This window comes from Ranitomeya imitator, chromosome 4, assembly GCF_032444005.1.
Source record: "Ranitomeya imitator isolate aRanImi1 chromosome 4, aRanImi1.pri, whole genome shotgun sequence".
Taxonomy (NCBI): Eukaryota; Metazoa; Chordata; class Amphibia; order Anura; family Dendrobatidae; genus Ranitomeya; species Ranitomeya imitator.
In genome coordinates, this window is record NC_091285.1 from 504,375,697 (window position 1) to 504,400,887 (window position 25,191).

The 25,191-nt window shown below is 41.1% G+C and overlaps 1 protein-coding gene across 2 annotated transcripts in view; it reads left to right on the forward strand.

Moving 5' to 3' along the window:
* The window catches only part of SLC12A1 (solute carrier family 12 member 1), a 186,643-nt gene that overhangs the window by 79,106 nt on the left and 82,346 nt on the right, over positions 1-25,191 (forward strand). For both annotated transcript variants that reach the window (XM_069766023.1, XM_069766024.1), the window contains exons 13-15: positions 14,059-14,182; positions 17,672-17,773; positions 22,466-22,621. In XM_069766023.1, the coding sequence (XP_069622124.1) occupies positions 14,059-14,182; positions 17,672-17,773; positions 22,466-22,621 (382 nt within the window). The remainder of the gene's footprint in view (positions 1-14,058; positions 14,183-17,671; positions 17,774-22,465; positions 22,622-25,191) is intronic.

Consider the following 25,191-nt stretch of genomic DNA (forward strand, 5'->3'; position numbering starts at 1 on the left):
ATAACTCTGGAACGCTTCAACGGATCCCGCTGATTCTGAGATTGTTTTTTCGTGACATATTGCACTTCATGTTAGTGGTAACATTTCTTCGATATTACTTGCGTTTATTTATTAAAAAAACGGAAATATGGCGAAAATTTTGAAAATTTTGCAATTTTCAAACTTTGAATTTTTATGCCCTTACATCAGAGAGATATGTCACACAAAATGGTCAATAAATAACATTTCCCATATGTCTACTTTACATCAGCACAATTTTGGAAAAAAAAAAAATTATTAGGGAGTTATAAGGGTTAAAATTTGACCAGCAATTTCTTATTTTTACAGCAAAATTTACAAAACCATTTTTTTTAGGGACCACCTCACATTTGAAGTCAGTTTGAGGGGTCTATGTAGCAGAAAATGCCCAAAATTGACACCATTCTAAAAACTGCACCCCTCAAGGTGCGCAAAACCACATTCAAGAAGTTTATTAACCCTTCAGTTGCTGCACAGGAACTGAAGCAATGTGGAAGGAAAAAATGAACATTTTACTTTTTTTCACAAATATTTTACTTCAGAATCAATTTTTTTTATTTTCACATGTGTAAAAAAAGAAAATGAACCACATAATTTGTTGTGCAATTTGTCCGGAGAATGCCGATACCCCATATGTGGGGAGGGACCACTATTTGGGTGCACAGTAGAGCTCAGGAGGGAAGGAGCGCCATTTGGCTTTTTCAACATAGAATTCCCTGGAATTGAGATCGGACACCATGTCGCGTTTGGAGAGCCCCTGATGTGCCTAAACAGTGGAAACCCCCCACAAATGACACCATTTTGGAAACTAGACCCCCTAAGGAACTTATCTAGGTGTGTGGTCAACACTTTGAACCCCCAAGTGCTTCACACAAGTTTATAACGTAGAGCCGAAAAAATTAAAAATCATTTTTTTTTCACAAAAATGATCTTTTCACCCCCAATTTTTTATTTTCCCAAGGGTAGCAAGACAAAATAGACCCCAAAAGTTGTTGTGCAATTTGTCCTGAGTATGTCGATACCCCGTATGTGGGGGTAAACCTCTGTTTGGGTGCACAGTAGAGCTCAGAAGGGAAGGAGCGCCATTTGACTTTTTCAACATAGAATTCTCTGGAATTGAGATCGGACACCATGTCGCGTTTGGAGAGCCCCTGATGTGCCTAAACAGTGGAAACCCCCCACAAGTGACACCATTTTGGAAACTAGACCCCCTAAGGAACTTATCTAGGTGTGTGGTCAACACTTTGAACCCCCAAGTGCTTCACACAAGTTTATAACGTAGAGCCGAAAAAATTAAAAATCATTTTTTTTTCACAAAAATGATCTTTTCACCCCCAATTTTTTATTTTCCCAAGGGTAGCAAGACAAAATAGACCCCAAAAGTTGTTGTGCAATTTGTCCTGAGTATGTCGATACCCCGTATGTGGGGGTAAACCTCTGTTTGGGTGCACAGTAGAGCTCAGAAGGGAAGGAGCGCCATTTGACTTTTTCAACATAGAATTCTCTGGAATTGAGATCGGACACCATGTCGCGTTTGGAGAGCCCCTGATGTGCCTAAACAGTGGAACCCCCCCACAAGTGACACCATTTTGGAAACTAGACCCCCTAAGGAACTTATCTAGGTGTGTGGTCAACACTTTGAACCCCCAAGTGCTTCACACAAGTTTATAACGTAGAGCCGAAAAAATTAAAAATCATTTTTTTTTCACAAAAATGATCTTTTCACCCCCAATTTTTTATTGTCCCAAGGGTAGCAAGACAAAATAGACCCCAAAAGTTGTTGTGCAATTTTTCCTGAGTATGTCGATACCCCGTATGTGGGGGTAAACCTCTGTTTGGGTGCACAGTAGAGCTCAGAAGGGAAGGAGCGCCATTTGACTTTTTCAACATAGAATTCTCTGGAATTGAGATCGGACACCATGTCGCGTTTGGAGAGCCCCTGATGTGCCTAAACAGTGGAAACCCCCCACAAGTGACACCATTTTGGAAACTAGACCCCCTAAGGAACTTATCTAGGTGTGTGGTCAACACTTTGAACCCCCAAGTGCTTCACACAAGTATATAACGTAGAGCCGAAAAAATTAAAAATCATTTTTTTTTCACAAAAATGATCTTTTCACCCCCAATTTTTTATTTTCCCAAGGGTAGCAAGACAAAATAGACCCCAAAAGTTGTTGTGCAATTTGTCCTGAGTATGTCGATACCCCGTATGTGGGGGTAAACCTCTGTTTGGGCGCACTGCGGAGCTTGGAAGGGAAGGCGCGCTGTTTGACTTTTTAATCTCTTAATTGTGAGAGCGGACGTCATTTTGGGTTTGTAGATGTGCCTAACAGCAGAAACCCCCCACAACTGACCCCGTTTTGGAAACTACACCCCTCAAAGATTTTAATCAGGGGTATATTGAGCAATTTGAACCCACATGTATGACACAGAGTTTGATAACATTAGGTTGTCATATTGAAAAAATTCATTTTTTTCCACGAGAATCTTGTTTTAGACCTGAATGTCTCGATTTTTCAGAAATAACATCAAAAAGTGGACCCCACAATTCGTTACCCACTTTATTATGAGTGCAGCAATATCCCATATGTAGTAAAAAAGTTCTGTTTGGACAAATGGCAGGGCTTGGACAGAAAGGGGCACAATGTGACAAATTTGGCTTTATTTGAAATTGAAGATCCAGGACCCATTCAAAGCTTCTAGAGACATTGAGCAAAAAAGAAAATCCTTCCAGGAATTATTACTCACAGAGGGAGGCATGCTCCTAAAACACAATGGCTGACTATAAAATTGGTCTTGCTAACAAAACAGTTGTCCCGCATTTGCGTATATTGTAGCAGGAAGAATAAACTGTACTGGAATGAAGGGCAAAATGTGTAGGAAAATGCAGCCAACTATGTGGCAAAGCGGAGTTTGTTCCAAAGATGAAAGAACACCATCAGGGCTAGAATGGCAGACACTTTCAGAGACTGGTCGTACAACGTCCTTTTAGCTCCATCAATCCCTATATGAGAGACGAATGTGCCAATAGACGTGGTACACCATAGCAAGCTCCCACCCGCCAAGGTCAGAACCGCTATATGCACAAAACAACCAGTTCTCTATAGAAAGTATTGTCTGGTACCAGAGGTTCGGCAAGAACCATAAAGTAAAGCCCATAGTGTATAAGTACGGAACTTCCTCATTTTTTAGAAATCCTACAATAAAATGATCATGCCCGTATCATCAACATAAATATAAGTAATATAAATGGAAGCCAAAGTTTTGTGTAGCAAGACAGTTATAAAAACAGTCAAAGTTAGATAAATGGTCAAAAATGTTTGAGTAATAAAGTCCTAGAATTCATTTTCAGATAATCTCACTTTTCAAGATCATTTCTGGGGTCCACATTCTAACGCTTATTGACATAGGTACGTGGACGAGAATTTGTTGGAATAGTAGTTTGGTATGGGATTGATCGAGTCGTAGAATTTTCAGATGACCTGACTTTGCAAGAACATTTGTGGGGTCCACACTCTAGAGCGTACAGACGTGGGTACGTGGATGAGAATTTGTTGGAATAGTAGTTTGGTATGGGATTGATCGAGTCGTAGAATTTTCAGATGAACTGACTTTGCAAGAACATTTGTGGGGTCCACACTCTAGAGCGTACAGACGTGGGTACGTGGATGAGAATTTGTTGGAATAGTAGTTTGGTATGGGATTGATCGAGTCGTAGAATTTTCAGATGACCTGACTTTGCAAGAACATTTGTGGGGTCCACACTCTAGAGCGTACAGACGTGGGTACGTGGATGAGAATTTGTTGGAATAGTAGTTTGGTATGGGATTGATCGAGTCGTAGAATTTTCAGATGACCTGACTTTGCAAGAACATTTGTGGGGTCCACACTCTAGAGCGTACAGACGTGGGTACGTGGATGAGAATTTGTTGGAATAGTAGTTTGGTATGGGATTGATCGAGTCGTAGAATTTTCAGATGACCTGACTTTGCAAGAACATTTGTGGGGTCCACACTCTAGAGCGTACAGACGTGGGTACGTGGATGAGAATTTGTTGGAATAGTAGTTTGGTATGGGATTGATCAAATTCTGGAATTAATTGTGAAATGGGGTAAAATGGGATCTACTAATTAAAATATTTATCAATTGTTCCAAATTGTACTACTGGGGCCACTAAGCAGAAAATAAAAATGATTGAAAAAAAAAAACAAACTAATAATTGTAGGTGGTGTGGTAGGTCTCAAAACAGGGGGAGATACAAAGGCCTGGTTGGGATGGGCATGTGGGGCAATAAAATCGGGAATCACTCCGCCTGCCATGCTTTCTGCAAACTCGGCACCTTTTTTGAGGATACCTTTGGGTGGGAGTGACAGGGACAGGGTGAGGAAAATGGCGTTCTGACAGTCTCCGGGAATCCTCAGAGTCGAAGGCTTCCCCCGGTGCCATGGACTCAAATATGAGGCTCTCTACTACTTTTTCCTGAAAGTGCAGGAAAGTTAGTGGTCCTTGAGATTTTTTGTATAGGACAAAACTGTTGTAGGTGGCAGTCTGAATTAGATAGATTCCCACCTTTTTATACCACGCCCTGGTCTTCCTCTTGACCAGGTATGGTTGCAGAACCTGGTCTGACAGGTCTACGCCACCCATATGTCTATTATATTCTGTGACGCAGACAGGTTTTTCTTTGTCCCTGGTGGCACCCCTCTCTCTGACCGTCACAGTGGTGTCCGTATGCAGTGTGGAAAGCATATAGACGTCCTTCCTGTCTTTCCACTTCACTGCAAGTAGTTGGTCGCTTGCAAGTGAAAATGACGCCCCCCTCTCCAAACGTCTGGACACCAACTGTGACGGAAACCCCACTCTGTTTTTCCTCACTGTCCCACAGGCCCCTGTACTTGCAGCATGGAGGGATTTGTATAGGGGGATACTCGTGTAATAATTATCTGTGTACACGTGGTACCCTTGATTGAGAAAGGGCGTCATTAGCTCCCAGACAATTTTGCCTGGGATACCAATTGTCTGGGGGCAGTTTGGGGGGTTTATTTGGCGGTCCCTACCTTCGTAAATTAGGAAGGTGGACGTGTACCCTGATGAGCTCTCGCAAGCTTTATATAATTTTACGCCGTATTTGGCTCTCTTGGAGGGAATAAATTGGCGGAATGAAAGACGGCCCTTGTAGCTCATCAAGGACTCGTCGACTGCCATATTTTGCTCTGGGGTATAGGAATTTAGAAAGGAAGTTTTTAGGAGGGAAATTAGGGGTCTTAATTTATTTAGCCGATCGTAGTTGGGGTCAGTTCTTGGGAGAGCTTGGGCATTGTCACTGAAGTGGAGGAATCTCATCAGGGCTTCGTAACGGGCTCGGGACATGATGGCTGCAAATACAGGGGTGCAGTGGACAGCTTTTGTTGCCCAGTAAGAGCGGAGAGTGGGTTTTTTTACTATACCCATATTCAGGGTGAGGCCTAAGAATTTTTTAATTTCGGGGACATTTGTGGGGATCCAGGAACGGGAATGAAAGGCAGTGGGTTTTTGGGAAATATATTGCCGGGCATATAGGTTAGTTTGGTGGACGATTAATTGCAGGACTTCGGGGCTAATGAAAATTTCAAAAAAATCAATGGGGGTAAAATTGGCGACATCTACTTTTATTCCAGGGACTGCAGAAAAAGGGGGAATTTGAGGGGAAAATGAGGTGTCATTATACCACAGCGGTGGGGGGACTGCGGTACTTGGTCCTGCCTCTGAAGCTTCAGCAGTGACGACCGACTCCGCTACCACCGGGCTGGGGGATCCCGTGGAGGAAGAGTCGTCATCACTGTCTGAAAACTGCTCAACTTCAGGGGCAGAATCTGTTTCGCTGCCGGAGCTGCCGGAGCAAAGCAGGCTGTAAGCTTGCTCCGCGCTAAAAGTTCTGCGAACCATTTTATCTAATTCCTCCCCTAACCCTAACCCTAACCCTACCCCTAACCCTAACCCTAACCCTAACCCTAAAAAAAATTTTAAAAAAAAATTATAATTTTTTTTTTTTTTTTTTTTTTTTTTTTTTTTTTATAATCCTCTGGGATTACGGAGAACGGGGGTGGGTAAATGGGATGCTGGCGGAGGCAGATATTATGTTTTTTGTCACTGACAGAGCAGCACTTGAACTGTAGTCTCTCTCTCTTCTCTCCTAGAACAACTACAAGGAGAGAAGAGAAAGGTACAGCCCAAGTGCTGCCATGTTTATCAAATATTAGGGGTTTTGATCACTGTAATTGGGCATATTACAGTAATCAAAACCCAGCAGCCAATGAGAAAATTCTCATAGGTTGCTGGGTCTCTGCTGGCAGATCATGGCAGGCGCACTGCGCATGCGCCCGCCATTTTCTTCCAGCAGAGAAGAAGAAGGGGGGCCAGGAGCAGTGGGCTGGGGACCGGGGACCACTACTGAGGACCGGGGACCACTACTGAGGACCGGGGACAGGAGCAGGCGGTATGGTGGGGGGCTCGGGGGCTCTATTTCTCTCCCCTCTGATGTGCGATCACATCAGAGGGGAGAGAAATGCAAAGCATTTTTTTTTTTTACAAACTATTTGCAGCGATCGCAATCCCGGGGGTCTGTAAAGACCCCCGGGATTGCGATCGCTCCAGGGGGTCTGCGATCGCTCCAGGGGGTCTGTAAAAACAGACCCCAATACACCGGGGGAAGCTAGGCTTTGGCGGGCGCATCTGCACATGCGCCCGCCATTTTGGAGCCCGGGCAGGAAGGAGGAGGGTCGGGGACCGGGGGGGCACCTTCTCCGGTACATAAGGTACCGTGGGGGGCTCGGGGGACCCTATTTCTCTCCCCTCTAATGTCCGATCACATTAGAGGGGAGAGAAACACAATACTAATCGCGTTTTTTTTTTTTTTTTTGCGATCGCCGGTAAACGGTTAATTACCGGCGATCGCAAAAGCGGGGTCGGTGAAAACCGACCCGAATCATGTTCTCTGGGGTCTCGGCTACCCCCGGCAGCCGAGACCCCGGAGAAAATCGGCCTCTGGGGGGCGCTATGTACTTTTTCCACAGCGCCGTTAATTAACGGCGCTGTGGCTTAAGTACCCTTAGCGGCCGCCGTTAAAAGGCGTATCGGCGGTCGCTAAGGGGTTAAGCATAATAACAGACATGGTTTCTTTACTGTAAGAGCAGTGAGACTATGGAACTCTCTGCCGTATGATGTTGCAATGAGTGATTCATTACTAAAATTTAAGAGGCGACTGGATACATTTCTGGAAAAGTATAATGTTAAGGCCGGCGTCACACCCAGCGTATTAAAATACGGTCCGTTATTTACGGCCGTAATACGCAGAAAAGTCCCCAAAATAGTGATCCGTATGTCATCCGTAGGCAGGGTGTGTCAGCGTATTTTGCGCATGGCATCCTCCGTATGTAATCCATATGGCATCCGTACAGCGAGATTTTCTCGCAGGCTTGCAATACGGACATACAATGGATCCATGGGCTCAAATAATCGTAAAAACATATATACTGTATATATATATATATGTCAGTGAGACACACACATATATATATATATATATATATATATATATATGATATCATACAGCGCTAGCTAGCAGAAAAGCCGGTAATTCAATTGCCGGCTTTTCCTATCTCCTTCTGAAACCCAACATGATATGAGACAAGGTTTACATACAGTAAACCATCTCATATCCCTTCTTTTATTACATATTTCTCTTTAGTAATGGAAGAAGTGTCTGTATGTTAAATTTGGTGGCTCTAGCTATCAAAATAAAGGGTTAAATCGCGGAAATAATTGGCGTGGGCTCCCGCACAATTTTCTCCGCCAGAGTAGTAAAGCCAGTGACTGAGGACAGATATTAATAGCCTGGAGAGGGTCCACGGTTATTGCCCCCCCTGGTTAAAAACATCTGCCCCCAGCCACCCCAGAAAAGGCACATCTGCAAAATGCGCCTATTCTGGCACTTGGCCACTCTCTTCCCATTCCTGTGTAGCTGTGGGATATGGGGTAATGAAGGGTTAATGCCACCTTGCTATTGTAAGGTGACATTAAGCCAGATTAATAATGGAGAGGCGTCAATTATGACACCTATCCATTATTAATCCAATAGTATGAAATGGTTAAAAAAACACACACATTATTACAAAGTATTTTAATGAAATAAATACACAGCTTGTTGTAATATTTTATTATACTGGTAATCCACCTGAAGACCCTTGTCACCTGAAACAAATGTAAACAAAACAAACAACAATATTCCATACCTTAACATACATAGTAACATAGTAACATAGTTAGTAAGGCCGAAAAAAGACATTTGTCCATCCAGTTCAGCCTATATTCCATCATAATAAATCCCCAGATCTACGTCCTTCTACAGAACCTAATAATTGTATGATACAATATTGTTCTGCTCCAGGAAGACATCCAGGCCTCTCTTGAACCCCTCGACTGAGTTCGCCATCACCACCTCCTCAGGCAAGCAATTCCAGATTCTCACTGCCCTAACAGTAAAGAATCCTCTTCTATGTTGGTGGAAAAACCTTCTCTCCTCCAGACGCAAAGAATGCCCCCTTGTGCCCGTCACCTTCCTTGGTATAAACAGATCCTCAGCGAGATATTTGTATTGTCCCCTTATATACTTATACATGGTTATTAGATCGCCCCTCAGTCGTCTTTTTTCTAGACTAAATAATCCTAATTTCGCTAATCTATCTGGGTATTGTAGTTCTCCCATCCCCTTTATTAATTTTGTTGCCCTCCTTTGTACTCTCTCTAGTTCCATTATATCCTTCATGAGCACCGGTGCCCAAAACTGGACACAGTACTCCATGTGCGGTCTAACTAGGGATTTGTACAGAGGCAGTATAATGCTCTCATCATGTGTATCCAGACCTCTTTTAATGCACCCCATGATCCTGTTTGCCTTGGCAGCTGCTGCCTGGCACTGGCTGCTCCAGGTAAGTTTATCATTAACTAGGATCCCCAAGTCCTTCTCCCTGTCAGATTTACCCAGTGGTTTCCCATTCAGTGTGTAATGGTGATATTGATTCCTTCTTCCCATGTGTATAACCTTACATTTATCATTGTTAAACCTCATCTGCCACCTTTCAGCCCAAGTTTCCAACTTATCCAGATCCATCTGTAGCAGAATACTATCTTCTCTTGTATTAACTGCTTTACATAGTTTTGTATCATCTGCAAATATCGATATTTTACTGTGTAAACCTTCTACCAGATCATTAATGAATATGTTGAAGAGAACAGGTCCCAATACTGACCCCTGCGGTACCCCACTGGTCACAGCGACCCAGTTAGAGACTATACCATTTATAACCACCCTCTGCTTTCTATCACTAAGCCAGTTACTAACCCATTTACACACATTTTCCCCCAGACCAAGCATTCTCATTTTGTGTACCAACCTCTTGTGCGGCACGGTATCAAACGCTTTGGAAAAATCGAGATATACCACGTCCAATGACTCACCGTGGTCCAGCCTATAGCTTACCTCTTCATAAAAACTGATTAGATTGGTTTGACAGGAGCAATTTCTCATAAACCCATGCTGATATGGAGTTAAACAGTTATTCTCATTGAGATAATCCAGAATAACATCCCTCAGAAACCCTTCAAATATTTTACCAACAATAGAGGTTAGACTTACTGGCCTATAATTTCCAGGTTCACTTTTAGAGCCCTTTTTGAATATTGGCACCACATTTGCTATGCGCCAGTCCTGCGGAACAGATCCTGTCGATATAGAGTCCCTAAAAATAAGAAATAATGGTTTATCTATTACATTACTTAGTTCCCTTAGTACTCGTGGGTGTATGCCATCCGGACCCGGAGATTTATCTATTTTAATCTTATTTAGCCGATTTCGCACCTCTTCTTGGGTTAGATTGGTGACCCTTAATATAGGGTTTTCATTGTTTCTTGGGATTTCACCTAGCATTTCATTTTCCACCGTGAATACCGTGGAGAAGAAGGTGTTTAATATGTTAGCTTTTTCCTCGTCATCTACAACCATTCTTTCCTCACTATTTTTTAAGGGGCCTACATTTTCAGTTTTTATTCTTTTACTATTGATATAGTTGAAGAACAGTTTGGGATTAGTTTTACTCTCCTTAGCAATGTGCTTCTCTGTTTCCTTTTTGGCAGCTTTAATTAGTTTTTTAGATAAAGTATTTTTCTCCCTATAGTTTTTTAGAGCTTCAATGGTGCCATCCTGCTTTAGTAGTGCAAATGCTTTCTTTTTACTGTTAATTGCCTGTCTTACTTCTTTGTTTAGCCACATTGGGTTTTTCCTATTTCTAGTCCTTTTATTCCCACAAGGTATAAACCGCTTACACTGCCCATTTAGGATGTTCTTAAACATTTCCCATTTATTATCTGTATTCTTAATTCTGAGGATATTGTCCCAGTCTACCAGATTAAGGGCATCTCTAAGCTGGTCAAACTTTGCCTTCCTAAAGTTCAGTGTTTTTGTGACTCCCTGACAAGTCCCCCTAGTGAAAGACAGGTGAAACTGTACAATATTGTGGTCGCTATTTCCTAGATGCCCAACCACCTGCAGATTTGTTATTCTGTCAGGTCTATTAGATAGTATTAGGTCTAAAAGTGCTGCTCCTCTGGTTGGATTCTGCACCAATTGTGAAAGATAATTTTTCTTGGTTATTAGCAGAAACCTGTTGCCTTTATGGGTTTCACAGGTTTCACTTTCCCAGTTAATATCCGGGTAGTTAAAGTCCCCCATAACCAGGACCTCATTATGGGTTGCAGCTTCATCTATCTGCTTTAGAAGTAGACTTTCCATGGTTTCTGTTATATTTGGGGGTTTGTAACAGACCCCAATGAGAATTTTGTTACCATTTTTCCCTCCATGAATTTCGACCCATATGGACTCGACATCCTCATTTCCTTCGCTAATATCCTCCCTTAAAGTGGACTTTAGACAAGACTTTACATAGAGACAAACCCCTCCTCCTCTCCGATTTTTACGATCCTTTCTAAACAGACTGTAACCCTGTAAGTTAACTGCCCAGTCATAGCTTTCATCTAACCATGTCTCGGTTATTCCCACTATGTCAAAGTTACCTGTAGATATTTCTGCTTCTAGTTCTTCCATCTTGTTTGTCAGGCTTCTGGCGTTTGCGAGCATGCAGTTTAGAGGATTTTGTTTTGTTCCAATCTCCTCGCTGTGGATTGCTTTAGAAATGTTCTTACCTCCCATCTTACCTTCCGATGATCAGTCTCGTCCCACGCTGTAAATCCATCTGAAAGGGTTAACTTATTTTACAAGCAGAAGCCTACTAATGCAGCCGCCCCTGCCTGTAAAATCCCGGAGAATGAATGGAATGTAGGTGAATGACCTGTAGTTACCTCGAGTTGCGGTGATGCGCCCTCTGCTGGATGTCCTCATATGAACTCGAGCCTGGGAAAATATTCTGAAAAGTTCCCAGGCTCGAGTTCATATGAGGACATCCAGTATATATATATATATATATATATATATATATATATATATACAGTGGGGCAAAAAAGTATTTAGTCAGTCAGCAATAGTGCAAGTTCCACCACTTAAAAAGATGAGAGGCGTCTGTAATTTACATCATAGGTAGACCTCAACTATGGGAGACAAACTGAGAAAAAAAAATCCAGAAAATCACATTGTCTGTTTTTTTAACATTTTATTTGCATATTATGGTGGAAAATAAGTATTTGGTCAGAAACAAACAATCAAGATTTCTGGCTCTCACAACCTGTAACTTCTTCTTTAAGAGTCTCCTCTTTCCTCCACTCATTACCTGTAGTAATGGCACCTGTTTAAACTTGTTATCAGTATAAAAAGACACCTGTGCACACCCTCAAACAGTCTGACTCCAAACTCCACTATGGTGAAGACCAAAGAGCTGTCAAAGGACACCAGAAACAAAATTGTAGCCCTGCACCAGGCTGGGAAGACTGAATCTGCAATAGCCAACCAGCTTGGAGTGAAGAAATCAACAGTGGGAGCAATAATTAGAAAATGGAAGACATACAAGACCACTGATAATCTCCCTCGATCTGGGGCTCCACGCAAAATCCCACCCCTTGGGGTCAGAATGATCACAAGAACGGTGAGCAAAAATCCCAGAACCACGCGGGGGGACATAGTGAATGAACTGCAGAGAGCTGGGACCAATGTAACAAGGCCTACCATAAGTAACACACTACGCCACCATGGACTCAGATCCTGCAGTGCCAGACGTGTCCCACTGTTTAAGCCAGTACATGTCCGGGCCCGTCTGAAGTTTGCTAGAGAGCATTTCGATGATCCAGAGGAGTTTTGGGAGAATGTCCTATGGTCTGATGAAACCAAACTGGAACTGTTTGGTAGAAACACAACTTGTCGTGTTTGGAGGAAAAAGAATACTGAGTTGCATCCATCAAACACCATACCTACTGTAAAGCATGGTGGTGGAAACATCATGCTTTGGGGCTGTTTCTCTGCAAAGGGGCCAGGACGACTGATCCGGGTACATGAAAGAATGAATGGGGCCATGTATCGTGAGATTTTGAGTGCAAACCTCCTTCCATCAGCAAGGGCATTGAAGATGAAACGTGGCTGGGTCTTTCAACATGACAATGATCCAAAGCACACCGCCAGGGCAATGAAGGAGTGGCTTCGTAAGAAGCATTTCAAGGTCCTGGAGTGGCCTAGCCAGTCTCCAGATCTCAACCCTATAGAAAACCTTTGGAGGGAGTTGAAAGTCCATGTTGCCAAGTGAAAAGCCAAAAACATCACTGCTTTAGAGGAGATCTGCATGGAGGAATGGGCCAACATACCAACAACAGTGTGTGGCAGCCTTGTGAAGACTTACAGAAAACATTTGACCTCTGTCATTGCCAACAAAGGAAATATTACAAAGTATTGAGATGAAATTTTGTTTCTGACCAAATACTTATTTTCCACCATAATATGCAAATAAAATGTTAAAAAAACAGACAATGTGATTTTCTGGATTTTTTTTTCTCAGTTTGTCTCCCATAGTTGAGGTCTACCTATGATGTAAATTACAGACGCCTCTCATCTTTTTAAGTGGTGGAACTTGCACTATTGCTGACTGACTAAATACTTTTTTGCCCCACTGTATATATATACGGTAAGGTCCTTATTAGCCATTTATTCGTAAGACAATATTCTAGTTTATTGGGAGGTTATATAAAATGACATAAAACATGCACACAGGATGACGACTAAAATAAGATGCTAATATAAAATGTACAACTCTCTACCCTCTCATAATTGGCTAACGCTGCTAAGTCTTCACTTCTGGACTTGTGACATTTCAGATTATCTTCTAGTTTTGTGCCAGAGACTTCAATATATAATAAAATTTTATAGCTGATTTACTTATTTACTTGCAAAAGAAGCATTTCTTTATGGCAAATAGTAATAGTAATTGGACCCTTTTACAGTATAGATAAAACACATTATATATGTATGTCTGAACTGGGAGACATAAAGAAAAGTACAATTGGAGGTCATTGCCAGAATACATTTCATTTACTCTATAGGATTTGTACATTATTATTTCATTTCACACAGTCATTAAAGACAATCTGTCGGCCAGTAATTAGCATCTGCACCGATGCAAGCCTTCACTAGTTTCCATGTAGACGCAGAACATTTTGACCTTAATGTTCAGGAATGGAGCGTTCAGGTGATGGGTTAATAGCATGTAATATTAGTTAGTTTTTATGCCTGAGAGAGCCACTTGTTGTACAATCAACAGCACTAAAGTCCTTTCAAATTCCATGAGATATTAACAATTTTATACTCGTGTCCTCAAAAGGGTCAGTGTTAATGATTATCTGGTTAAATAAGGTATGTCTGTACCCATAAAATTTAATGCAACCTATGATGGCAGCTTTCTGTGATCAGTACAAGACCGTGAATCATCCCAGTGATGACGGGTCATGTAGTGGATGGGAACATTTTTATTACACTGAAATAAGTTAAGTGAGCGTATATTGATTTCCCTACAGGCGCTCTGCAAGGATAACATTTACAAAGCACTTCACTTTTTTGCCAAAGGACATGGAAAAAACAACGAACCAATCAGAGGATACGTTCTTACATTTATCATCGCAATGGCCTTTATCCTGATCGGTTAGTAATTTTTGCCTTTTATGTCGTTCTATATATTGTAGCCATTTTGGAACCCACAGGACAATATATTCATCAGTGAGAAATCTGTCTTTTTAACGCTTAATTTTATATCCAAAAAGCAAATTGCATTTTGTAAATAAATGTGAATTAATCTTAGGGCAGGTACACACGGCCGTTTTCTCCACATCAGAGTAAAATTGTTTAATTATTATGATGAGATTTTGATCAGAGCCTCATCAGTTTTTCTCAGACGTGTAGAGAAAAAAAAACCTTTCTCCACCTTCTCCATTCTAACAGTACATGAAAAACGGACCGCACTTGGGTGTCATCCGAGTGAGATCCAATTTTTTTTTAAGGACTCAGACTTGCAATGCGGATTTTGATCAAAAATGTCAGATTAAAATTGGACATGTCTACGATTTTTTTTCTGTGGGCCGCTCAGTCTGAGGAAAAAAATCGGACATGTGCACAACCCCATAGAATATCCTTGGTACGAATGCTAACCAGAAAGACCACAAAAAGCTCTTGTATGAGATAATCGGTCAAATGCACGAACCCTTAAAATGAAAAATGTAATGTGTAGTGACATACAGTGGGTACGGAAAGTATTCAGACCCTTTTAAATTTTTCACTCTTTGTTTCATTGCAGCCATTTGGTAAATTCAAAAAAGTTCATTTTTTTTCTCATTACTGTACACTCTGCACCCCATCTTGACTGTAAAAAAAACAGAAATGTAGTAATTTTTGCAAGTTTATTAAAAAACAAAAACTGAAATATCACATGGTCATAAGTATTCAGTCCCTTTGCTCAGTATTGAGTAGAAGCACCCTTTTGAGCTAGTATAGCCATGAGTCTTCTTGGGAATGATGCAACAAGTTTTTTTCCCACCTGGATTTGGGGATTCTCTGCCATTCCTCCTTGCAGATCCTCTCCAGTTCGGACAGGTTGGATGGTGAACGTTGGTGGACAGCCATTTTCAGGTCTCTCCAGAGATGCTCAATTGGGTTTAGGTCAGGGCTCTGACTAGGCCAGGCAAGAATGGTCACAGAGTTGTTCTGAAGCCACTCCTTTGCTATTTTAGCTGTGTGCTTAGGGTCATTGTCTTGTTGGAAGGTGAACCTTCGGCCAAGTCTGAGGTCCAGAGCACTCTGGAAGAGGTTTTCATTCAGGATATCTCTGTACTTGACCGCATTCATGTTTCCTTTAATGACAACCAGTCGTCCTGTCCCTGCAGATGCTGCCACCACCATGTTTCACTGTTGGGATTGTATTGGGCAGGTGATGAACAGTGCCTGGTTTTCGCCACAAATACAGCTTAGAATTATCACCAAAAAGGTCTATCTTTCATCTCATCAGACCTGAGAATCTTATTTCTCATAGTTTGGGAGTCCTTCATGTGTTTTTTTTAGCAACCTCTATGCGGGCTTTCATATGTCTTGCACTGAGAAGAGACTTCAGTCGGGCCACTATGCCATAAAGGCCTGACTGGTGGAGGGTTGCAGTGATAGTTGACTTTGTGGAACTTTCTCCCACCTCCGTACTGCATCTCTGGAGCTCAGCCACAGTGATCTTGAGATTCTTCTTTACCTCTATCACCAAGGTTCTTCTCCCATGATTGCTCAGTTTGGCTGGACGGCCAGGTCTAGGAAGATGTCTGGTTGTCCCAAACTTCTTCCATTTAAGGATTATGGAGGCCACTGTGCTCTTGGAAACCTTGATTACTGCAGAAATTCTGTTGTAACCTTGGCCAGATCTGTGCCTTGCCACAATTCTGTCTCTGAACTCCTTGGCCAGTTCCTTTGACCTCATGATTCTCATTTGGTCTGACATGAGCTGTGAGGTCTTGTATAGTCAGGTGTGTGCCTTTCCAAATCAAGTCCTATCAGTTTAATTAAAACAGCTGGACTCCAATGAAGGAGTAGAACCATCTCAAAGAGGATAACAAGGAAATGAACAGCATGTGGCCTAAATATGAGTGTCTGAGCAAAGGGTCTGAATACTTATGACCATGTGATATTTCAGTTTTTCTTTTTATTAAATTTGGAATAATTTCTACATTTCTGTTCTTTTCAGTCAAGGTGGGGTACAGAGTGTACATTAATGTGAAAAAATGAACTTTTTTTGAATTTACCAAATGGCTGCAATGAAACCAAGAGTTAAAAAATTAAAAGGGGTATGAATACTTTCTGTACCCACTGTAGCTTTCCTGGTTTGATAGTGATAAATAAGATACTGATCTTTGTGTGGGATACAGGTATCCATGCATTTAGAAATGAATACCATTAACATCCGCACAAAAACAGCACCCTAGGAGCATCATGATATTGGTTTCAATGACTGAGCAGTAGCATGAAGGCCTTACATCACCAAGCACAACATGAAATGTCTCATGAAGTGGTGTGTAGCTCATCACCACTGGACTCCGGAGTAATGTTATATGGAGTGAAGAATCACTCTTCTAAAACCAGTCTGGTGTACGAATCTGGGTATTTACAATTGCCAGGAGAAAGTTATCTCCCTGACTGCATTGTGACAACTGTAAGGTTTGGTGGCTGAGGGATAATACTATGGAGTTGTTTTTTAGGGGTTGGCGTAGTCCACTTAGTGATGGGAAATGTTAATGTTTCAACATACCAAGACAATTTGGACAATTGTTGGAACCTTTTGGTCCAGCATGACTGGGCACGAAGCAAGGTCCAAAAAGGCATGGTTGGAGAAGTTTGGTGTGGGAGAACTTGACTGGCCGCACAGAGCTGTGACCTCAACCCCATTGAACACCTTTGTGATGAACTATAATGAAGATTGGAAGCCAGGCCCTCTCATCCAATATTAATGTATGATATCACAAATGCTCTTCTCACTGAATGGGCTAAAAATTCCCACAAACACACTCCAATATCTTATATAAAGCATTCTTAGAAGAGTGATAGCTGTTCTAGATGCAAAGTGGAGACCAATTCCGCACTAGTGCCTTTGGATTTACAATAGGACGTCATAACGTCATAAAGGCTGTTTAGGTGTAAAGTGTTGGTATCCCAAAACTTAATTCACATGGATGGAATTTTCCAGTATCCCTGTGAATACAGATTGTGTATATTGGCTTTGTTTTAAACAGAAGTCATGATGCTAGTGTGAACAGAGGATAAATACATTCATAGACATTGTGTGAGTTAGAGAGTGGGAGTCAGTTTACTCATCCATCCTCCATGGAAAATGATTTGTAGGTCTGGATTGGTCTTGAATCAGTGCTTCAGGGTCACCAGAATTAGGGCAAGGAAACTTTCAAAGGGTTTGTTTAGTTCGGCTTTTTCATCACCGATTAAGAGAACTCCTTTGTGCTATGCATCAATTTACATTTATTATTAGATAATAAGGTCAAAATGTATCAACTGGTTTACTAAAAAGTAAAGAAAAAAGTAAAATGAGATATCGAACAGTAAGATGAACATTGAGACATCGCTTTGTAAGATTTTGTTTCCCTCATACAGCTGAACTGAATACCATCGCACCCATCATCTCCAACTTCTTCCTGGCTTCTTATGCTCTGATCAACTTCTCTTGTTTCCATGCTTCATATGCGAAATCACCAGGTCAGTGTAATGAACGCCGGCAAATCATTGGTACGTTTTATCGACGTTATATGTCGTATATCTATATGCCGCAGTCATGGGGATTTTACTAATAAAATGTTGTATCATACAAGGTACTACTCTAGGGATCCGTTCTCCGAAATGCCTGCTGGCTGATGGTTGCCCCCCGCTCTAGCACTTTTGGCTATATATGTCATTACTATATGTTCTCCCTTCTATAGGTAGTACAGTATCTTTTGGTCGTAAATTGTACAATGAGAAGAGATTTATTTCTCTGTAAAAGAAAATGCCTCTAATTCCACAACTATGTAATAAGAAAATGGTAGAATGTAATAATTATCTGCATTTGGTGTATATTTGTGATTTTTGGGGAGATCGAGGAAACCAAGAGAAAACAGAACCCTTTTCCTGGTGAGGATTCATGTCACCACCATCATTGTACAGGAACTCACGCCATTTCCTTACCACTACATTTTTCCTTTCTTCTCATCCCTTTTAGGGAAAGCATGGTGTCACCCTGAAATTAGTTCTCTGTACTTTTGTTCCAAGTATGGAGGAGTATATTGCTATATAAGAGCTCTTAAAGGGAACCTGTCACCAGAAATAATGCTGTTAATCTGCAGGTCAACAGAATTATGATGCTGTCCAGTGGGGAGAAAATGATCTTTATTCTCCCACCACCAGCATCAGTATTCAGTCTCGAGGTAGGGGAACCGGTTCAGTCACCTCTCTCAGTATACAGTGCGGCTGTTGTAACCGCATCCCTGGCATTGACTGACAGCCGGCCCCAATGTAGAGCCAGTGTCAGTAAGGGCCAAGGGCGCAGTTACAGCGTTCTCAGAGCGGTGACTGAACCGGCACCGCCCTTGCCTCCATGACTGAATACTGAGTGCTGGCGGGGAGAATAAAGATAATTTTCTCCCCGCTGCATTCGTCTATGTGCAGGCGCCGGACAGCATAATAACGTTGTTATCTGCAGGTTAACAGCTTTATTTCTGGTGACAGGTTCCCTTTAAAGGTTTTCCCAATATAAAGTACAGCCACAACCTTTAAGGCCTTTTTTACAGCAGTCTAGTAAGCTGTATGTAAGCCCCTATCCTTACTGTATAGCAATAAAATGCAGTTTATTATTCCCCCACAGGGCACAGTCCTGTCTGATGGGCGTCACAGGTCTTGATCCAACACTGCTTCTGTCATCACAGTCACCATCCTCCTGCTCGCTTCATAATGGATGACACGTCCTACATCATCCACATAGTGTCCTCCAATCGCGCTCCGGCGCAGGTGCGCTGCTCGCTGCTCTGCGGAGGGCAGAGCAAAGTACTGTAAAGCAGGACAAAGTGAAGTGCGCATGCGCAGGAGCGCAATTGGGGGACACTGTGTGGATGAGGTAGGACGTGTGATCCATAAGAAGCAAGCAGGAGGATCGTGACTGCGATGAAAAAGGCGGCACTGGACCAAGACCTGCGACGCCAATTGGACCGATACGTGCCATATGGAAGTATAATTATTGGTACTTTTGTCCTCTGCAGAGGGGATGGGGCACTTACAAACAGCTTACTAGAATACTGTATAAGAGAAATTAAAGGTGGTGGCCGTCCTTTACATTGGGGAAACCTGGTGACAGATATTAATTAATAAGTTCAAACTTCAAATATAATTCACATCTACTATGGGATAAATTAGAGAGATATAATAACTTTTCTCATAGTTAGTAGTCCCATATTTTGTATGTAGACTAAAATAAAAATTCTACATCCTCATATTACTAATTGTATTTGTTTGTGATGTAAAGGCTGAAATCAAATCATTTTCCATTTTATCACATCTGGAATACCTTATTCTGTGAAAGGTTAAATCTATGCGTGCGCCTGCGCTGCGTCATCAGTCAGCAGCGACGGTATAATTTATCCAGGCATATTTAACCAATTTCAGTCCCAGAAATATTCTCATCATAATGACACGTATAGTAGTAGTCAAGGCTTTCTCTATAGTAGTATCCAGCCTTTTTCTGTAATATAATATACTATAATTATACGATACTTGCATGTTTCTGTAATTAAAGTGACTGCTTGCGGTTGAGTGACATGTTCTTTATCTGAGCTGTGGAATATTTTATATTAAAGCTTTATGAATGACAACTTGCTTATTAATGCCCCTGAGTTATATCCCCTCTGACTGCAATACATAATGATGGGAGATATGCACGGCTCTATCTGAAGAGCCAACGTGACCACATTTCTTGGTTCTTGAATATTTGCAGAATAAGTAGTGACAAGAATGTCGATATCTTCCTCCCACACCGTATCTTTAAAACACAGATTTGTATATCACGGTATAGTTGTATTGATTACGCATTTACAAATATGACACGATATTAACTAAGCCAGTAATACTACTGTCATATTTAATGGCAATATTGGCAAGAACGGGCACTTTAGGTATAAAGGGAATTAAAAAAGACATTGCTCTGCAAAGTTTAATAACTGTTTTTTGTTTTTAAAGCTTTGACTCCATCGTCTGCAAGAAAACAGATATTGCTACAATAAATTATCATCTTTATTACTTTGTGTTACTGTCGTAGGTTTTAGGACGCCAATCCATGCCTGTGTAATAGGGGACATCTCAGACGATCCCTTTGGGCTAATGTGATATGAAATCACTTGCTGTGTAAAACCCAGCATTATAGGACGCCACTCAGCATTTTTTTTAGACTTTTTTAAAAGGAAATTCTCAGCTGATTCATGCTGCCCAAACCATGGTCAGCATGAATCAGAACCTGGCTGCATGACTGCCATCAGGGACCGTACCTGGAGAAAAGATTAGTCTGGCACCCCCGACTGTTTTTTCCCATTACTGTTCCAGGTGTCAGGTTGTTCACTACGTAAGAGACTTGGCAATCACCAATAGCAGTGATGGTAAAAGCCAGCCAGGCGAGTTTTATCTTGAGGTACTGTCCCTGGCCGGATCTTCTAACTTGGGAGCAATTCAGAGAAAAACCCACTAGCCTGTGCAGCAAGGCTCTGGTTAATGCTCCCTGTGGTTTGGGCAGTATGAAGCAGTTAACAAGTTTCACTTAACCCCTTAACGACTGCCGATGCACCTATTAATGGCGGCAGTTAAGGGTACTTACTCCTCAGTGCCGCTTTTTAATGGCACTGAGAAATAAGAGTATAGCGCCCCAAGGATCGGAAAATCTCCAGCGTCTTGGATACCAGGGGTAGCTCAGACCCCGTAGAACATGACTTGGGTCAGTTTTTACTGTCCCCAGTGTTGCGAATAACGCCGAATAACGGCGACCGCAAACAATTTTTTTGGACATATTTCCATATTTTTCATAAATAAACGCAAGTTATATCGAAGAAATTTTTCCAGTAACATGAAGTAGAATATGTCACGAAAAAAACATTCTCAGAATCAGCGGGATTCATTGAATCGTTGCAGAGCTGTAACCTCATAAAGTGACAGTGATCAAAATTGTAAAAATTGGCTTGGTCATTAAGTACAAAATTAGCTCTGTCACTAAGGAGTTAAAGCTTTTTTGGTACTTTAATATTGATGACCCATATAGTGATGAACGAATATACTCGTTACTCGAGATTTCCCGAGCATGCTCGGGTGTCCTCCGAGTATTTTTTAGTGCTCGGAAATTTAGTTTTCGTCACCTCAGCTGAATGATTTTCATCTGCTAGCCAGCATAAGTACATGTGGGGATTGCCTGGTTGCTAGGCAATCCTCACATGTAATCAAGCAGGCTAGTAGCTGTAAATCATTCAGCTGAGGTGATGAAAACTAAATCTCAGAGCACTAAAAAATTCTCGGAGGACACCCGAGCGTGCTCGAGAAATCTCGAGTAATGAGTATATTCCCTCATCACTAGACCCATACTTAATATTGAGTTCAATAACATCAGATAAGTGGGGTCTGACTTCTTGGCACCCAAAAATTCAACTGATTGAAGAGGCTGTGTCATTTTCATGAGCGTTGAGGCCTCTTCATTGTTTCCTGAGAACTGCTTGGCACATTTTGTTGAGTTGGTGCCTGGTATTTGAATGGGATTGAGCTGCAGAGAGCTGCACTATCAAGCACAGCCACAACAAAATGTAAGGAGTGATACCTTGCAAATAGATGGCACTAAAGCAACGCTGCCCCTTCCAACTAGCTGTGGAGCTGTGACAACCCCCCGCCAATCTTATATTGATGATTTGTCTTTAGGGCGGGAGCAAATAAGAATATAGTCTTTCATCCAAGTGTCGATTATGCAAATCACTCTCTCATCAGAGTTTGATCACAACATGATCAGATTCTCTGGGATGAGGAAAAGATGAAAAAAAAAAATTCTCCATCTTCTTCATTCTGTCAGTCCGTGGAAAATGGTCTGCACTCAGGTGACATATGGGTGCAGTCCAATGTTTTCCATGGACTCATTGACCTGAGTGCAATCCAAAAATTCCATCAAACTCGGGCATGCTGCAATTTTTTTTTGACATGTTGACTGTCCCACAGACTAACACTGGTCCGAGTGCGATCCGATATGCTCGTCTGCACCTGCCCTAAGGATAAGTCACCAGTATCAAAGTCCTGAAAAGCCACAAATGGATGGCCAAGTTTGTAATTTGGTGATACTTTTTCTTATTTAGAGCCTCTAATAGAAGGTGAATATAACATGATGAATCCATCTTATACACACAGGATGGAGACCTGCATTCAAATATTACAACATGTGGGTGTCCCTGTTCGGAGCCATGCTGTGCTGTGGGGTGATGTTTGTCATCAACTGGTGGGCTGCTCTCATCACTTATGGGATAGAACTTTTCCTGTACATCTACGTGACATACAAGAAGCCAGGTACGAATTGCATAATAAATTAATTGAACATATTAAAGTAAAATTAATACAAGGTATAAAGTAGTGTTTGACAGCCCGTGAACCCTTCAATCATTTCCATATTTCTGCATAAATTTGACTTAAAACTAAACCCGATTTTCACACTAATCCTAAGGGTAGGTAAAGATCACCAAATCAAGCAAATGAGTCGAAATATTGGACATTGTCATTTCTTGTAGGAAAATGGTTCAATATTAAATGTCTGTCAATGACAAAAGTTTGTGAACCTTTGCTTTCGGTATCTGGTGTGACCCCCTTGTGCATCAATAACTGCATCTAAACTTTTTGAATAATTGTTGAGTAGGCCTGAACATCGGCTTAGAGGAATTTTAGCCCATTCCTCCCTACAAAACAACTTAAACTCTGTTATGTGGTTGTTTTTCTCCCATAAACTGTTCTCTTTAGGTCTTTCCACAACATTTCTATGTGATTAAGGTCAAGACTTTGGCTAGACCATTCTAAAACTTTAAGATTATTTCTTTTTAAGCATTTTTTTCTATAGTAACTTGTGTGCTTTGGGTAGATGTCTTGCTGCATGTTCTCTTTAGATTCATTTTTTAGACAGATAGCTTGACATTGTCCTTAAGAATTTGCTGATATATTTGAGAATTCATTATTCAATCATTCCATCAATGATGGTAAGACGTGCTAGCCCAGTTGCAGAAAAACAGGCATACACCATGATACTACCAGTATCGTATGTCACTGATGTTATGAGGTTTTTGTGCTGTAATGCGGTGTTTTTCTTTATCTAAACAGAATGCTTCTCATTTAAACCAAAAAGCTCTATTTTGGTCTCAAACATGTACAAAACATTGTACCAATATCCTTCTGTCTTGTCCAGCTGATCTTTATTAAACTGCAGACGAGTAACAATGTTCTTTTTGAAAAGCAGTCACTTTGTCCTTGCAATATTGCCATGCACATCATTGTACTAGTGTTCTCAGTGTCCTCCTAATGGTGTACACATGAACGTTGACATTGATTAATTTGAAAGAGGCCGTTTGTTTCTTAGAAGACACCTTTGGTTCCACTGTGACCTTGCAGACCATAATACCCTTTGCTATTAGTGTACTCTTGCTATCGACTATTCCCGAGGAGGTTAATAATAGTCTTGAATTTCCTCATTTGCAGATAACTTGTCGATGAATTAGTGGAGTCCAAACTTTATAAAAAATAGTTGTGAGACCTTTTTTTTAGCCTGAAGAGCATCAAGAACTCTTCTGAGGTCCTAAGAAATCCCCAATTGTTTGTGCCATGATACACTTCCACAAAAATGTTGTGAAGATCAGATTTTGATAAATCTTTGTTCTTTAGGTAAAATAGGTTTCTCAGTCACATCTGATTGTCAGGATTCAGAAGGATCTAGATAAGATTTAAAAATGGGCAGCGACTTGTAGAATGGTATTTATCAGGGAGAAATACAAGATTCTACATCTGGGCAAGAAAAATTAAAATTACGTTTATAGAATGGGAGGAATAGAACAAAGCAACAGCGTGTGTGAAAAATACGGGTATATTAATAAATCACAGACTGCACATCAGTCATCAGTGTGACGCAGCAGCAAAAAAAGGCGAACACATTAAGAGAAGCATCGAGTCAAGATCACGTGAAGTCATTATCCCCCTCTACTCCTCCTTGATCAGGCCTCATCCTCATTTGTAATACTGTGTATAGTTCTTGGCAATACATTTTAAAAAAGACATTTAAAAACTGGAGCAAGTTCAGAGAAGGGCTACCAGGATGGTGAACGGACTGCAAAGTATGTCCTATAAGGAACAGTTAAAGGATTTGGGAATGTTTAGCTTGCAAAGAAAAGGCTAAGAGGAGACCTAATAGCTGTCTACAAATATCTGAAGGGCTGTCACAGTATACAGGGATCATCCTTATTCTCATTTGCATATTTATACATGAGAAGTAATGGAATGAAACTGAAAGGGAGGAGACACAGATTAGATATTAGAAAAAACTTTTTGACAGTGAGGGTGATCAATGAGTAGAACAGGCTGCCACGAGAGGTGGTGAGTTCTCCTTCAATGGAAGTCTTCAAATAGAGGCTGGACAGACCTCTGTCTGGGATGATTTAGTGAATCCTGCATAGAGCAGGGGGTTGGATATGATGACCGTAGGGGTCTCTTGCAACTCTACCATTCTATGATTCTATCCCATTGATTGTACACACAAGACTCTAATTTTACCTTCAAACTATCAGTTAATCCTAAAGGTTCACATACTTTTGACACGCATAGACATGAGATATTGAATCATTTTCCTCATTTCAAAAAAATGAAAAAGTAAAATATTTGTGACATTTTGGTCTCATTATCTATGTTTAAAACTTATGTGAAAATCAAATGTACTGTAGCTTTAATTAAATAGAATCTGTCATTACCCAAAAAAGATATAAACATATATCAGTATTCGCACTAAATTAACCCTAATAAGAAAAGACCAGATCTATAGTAGTCCATAAATAGAGATTAAAATGGTCAAAAGATAAATGACCGCTATGGTAGTTCATACAATAACT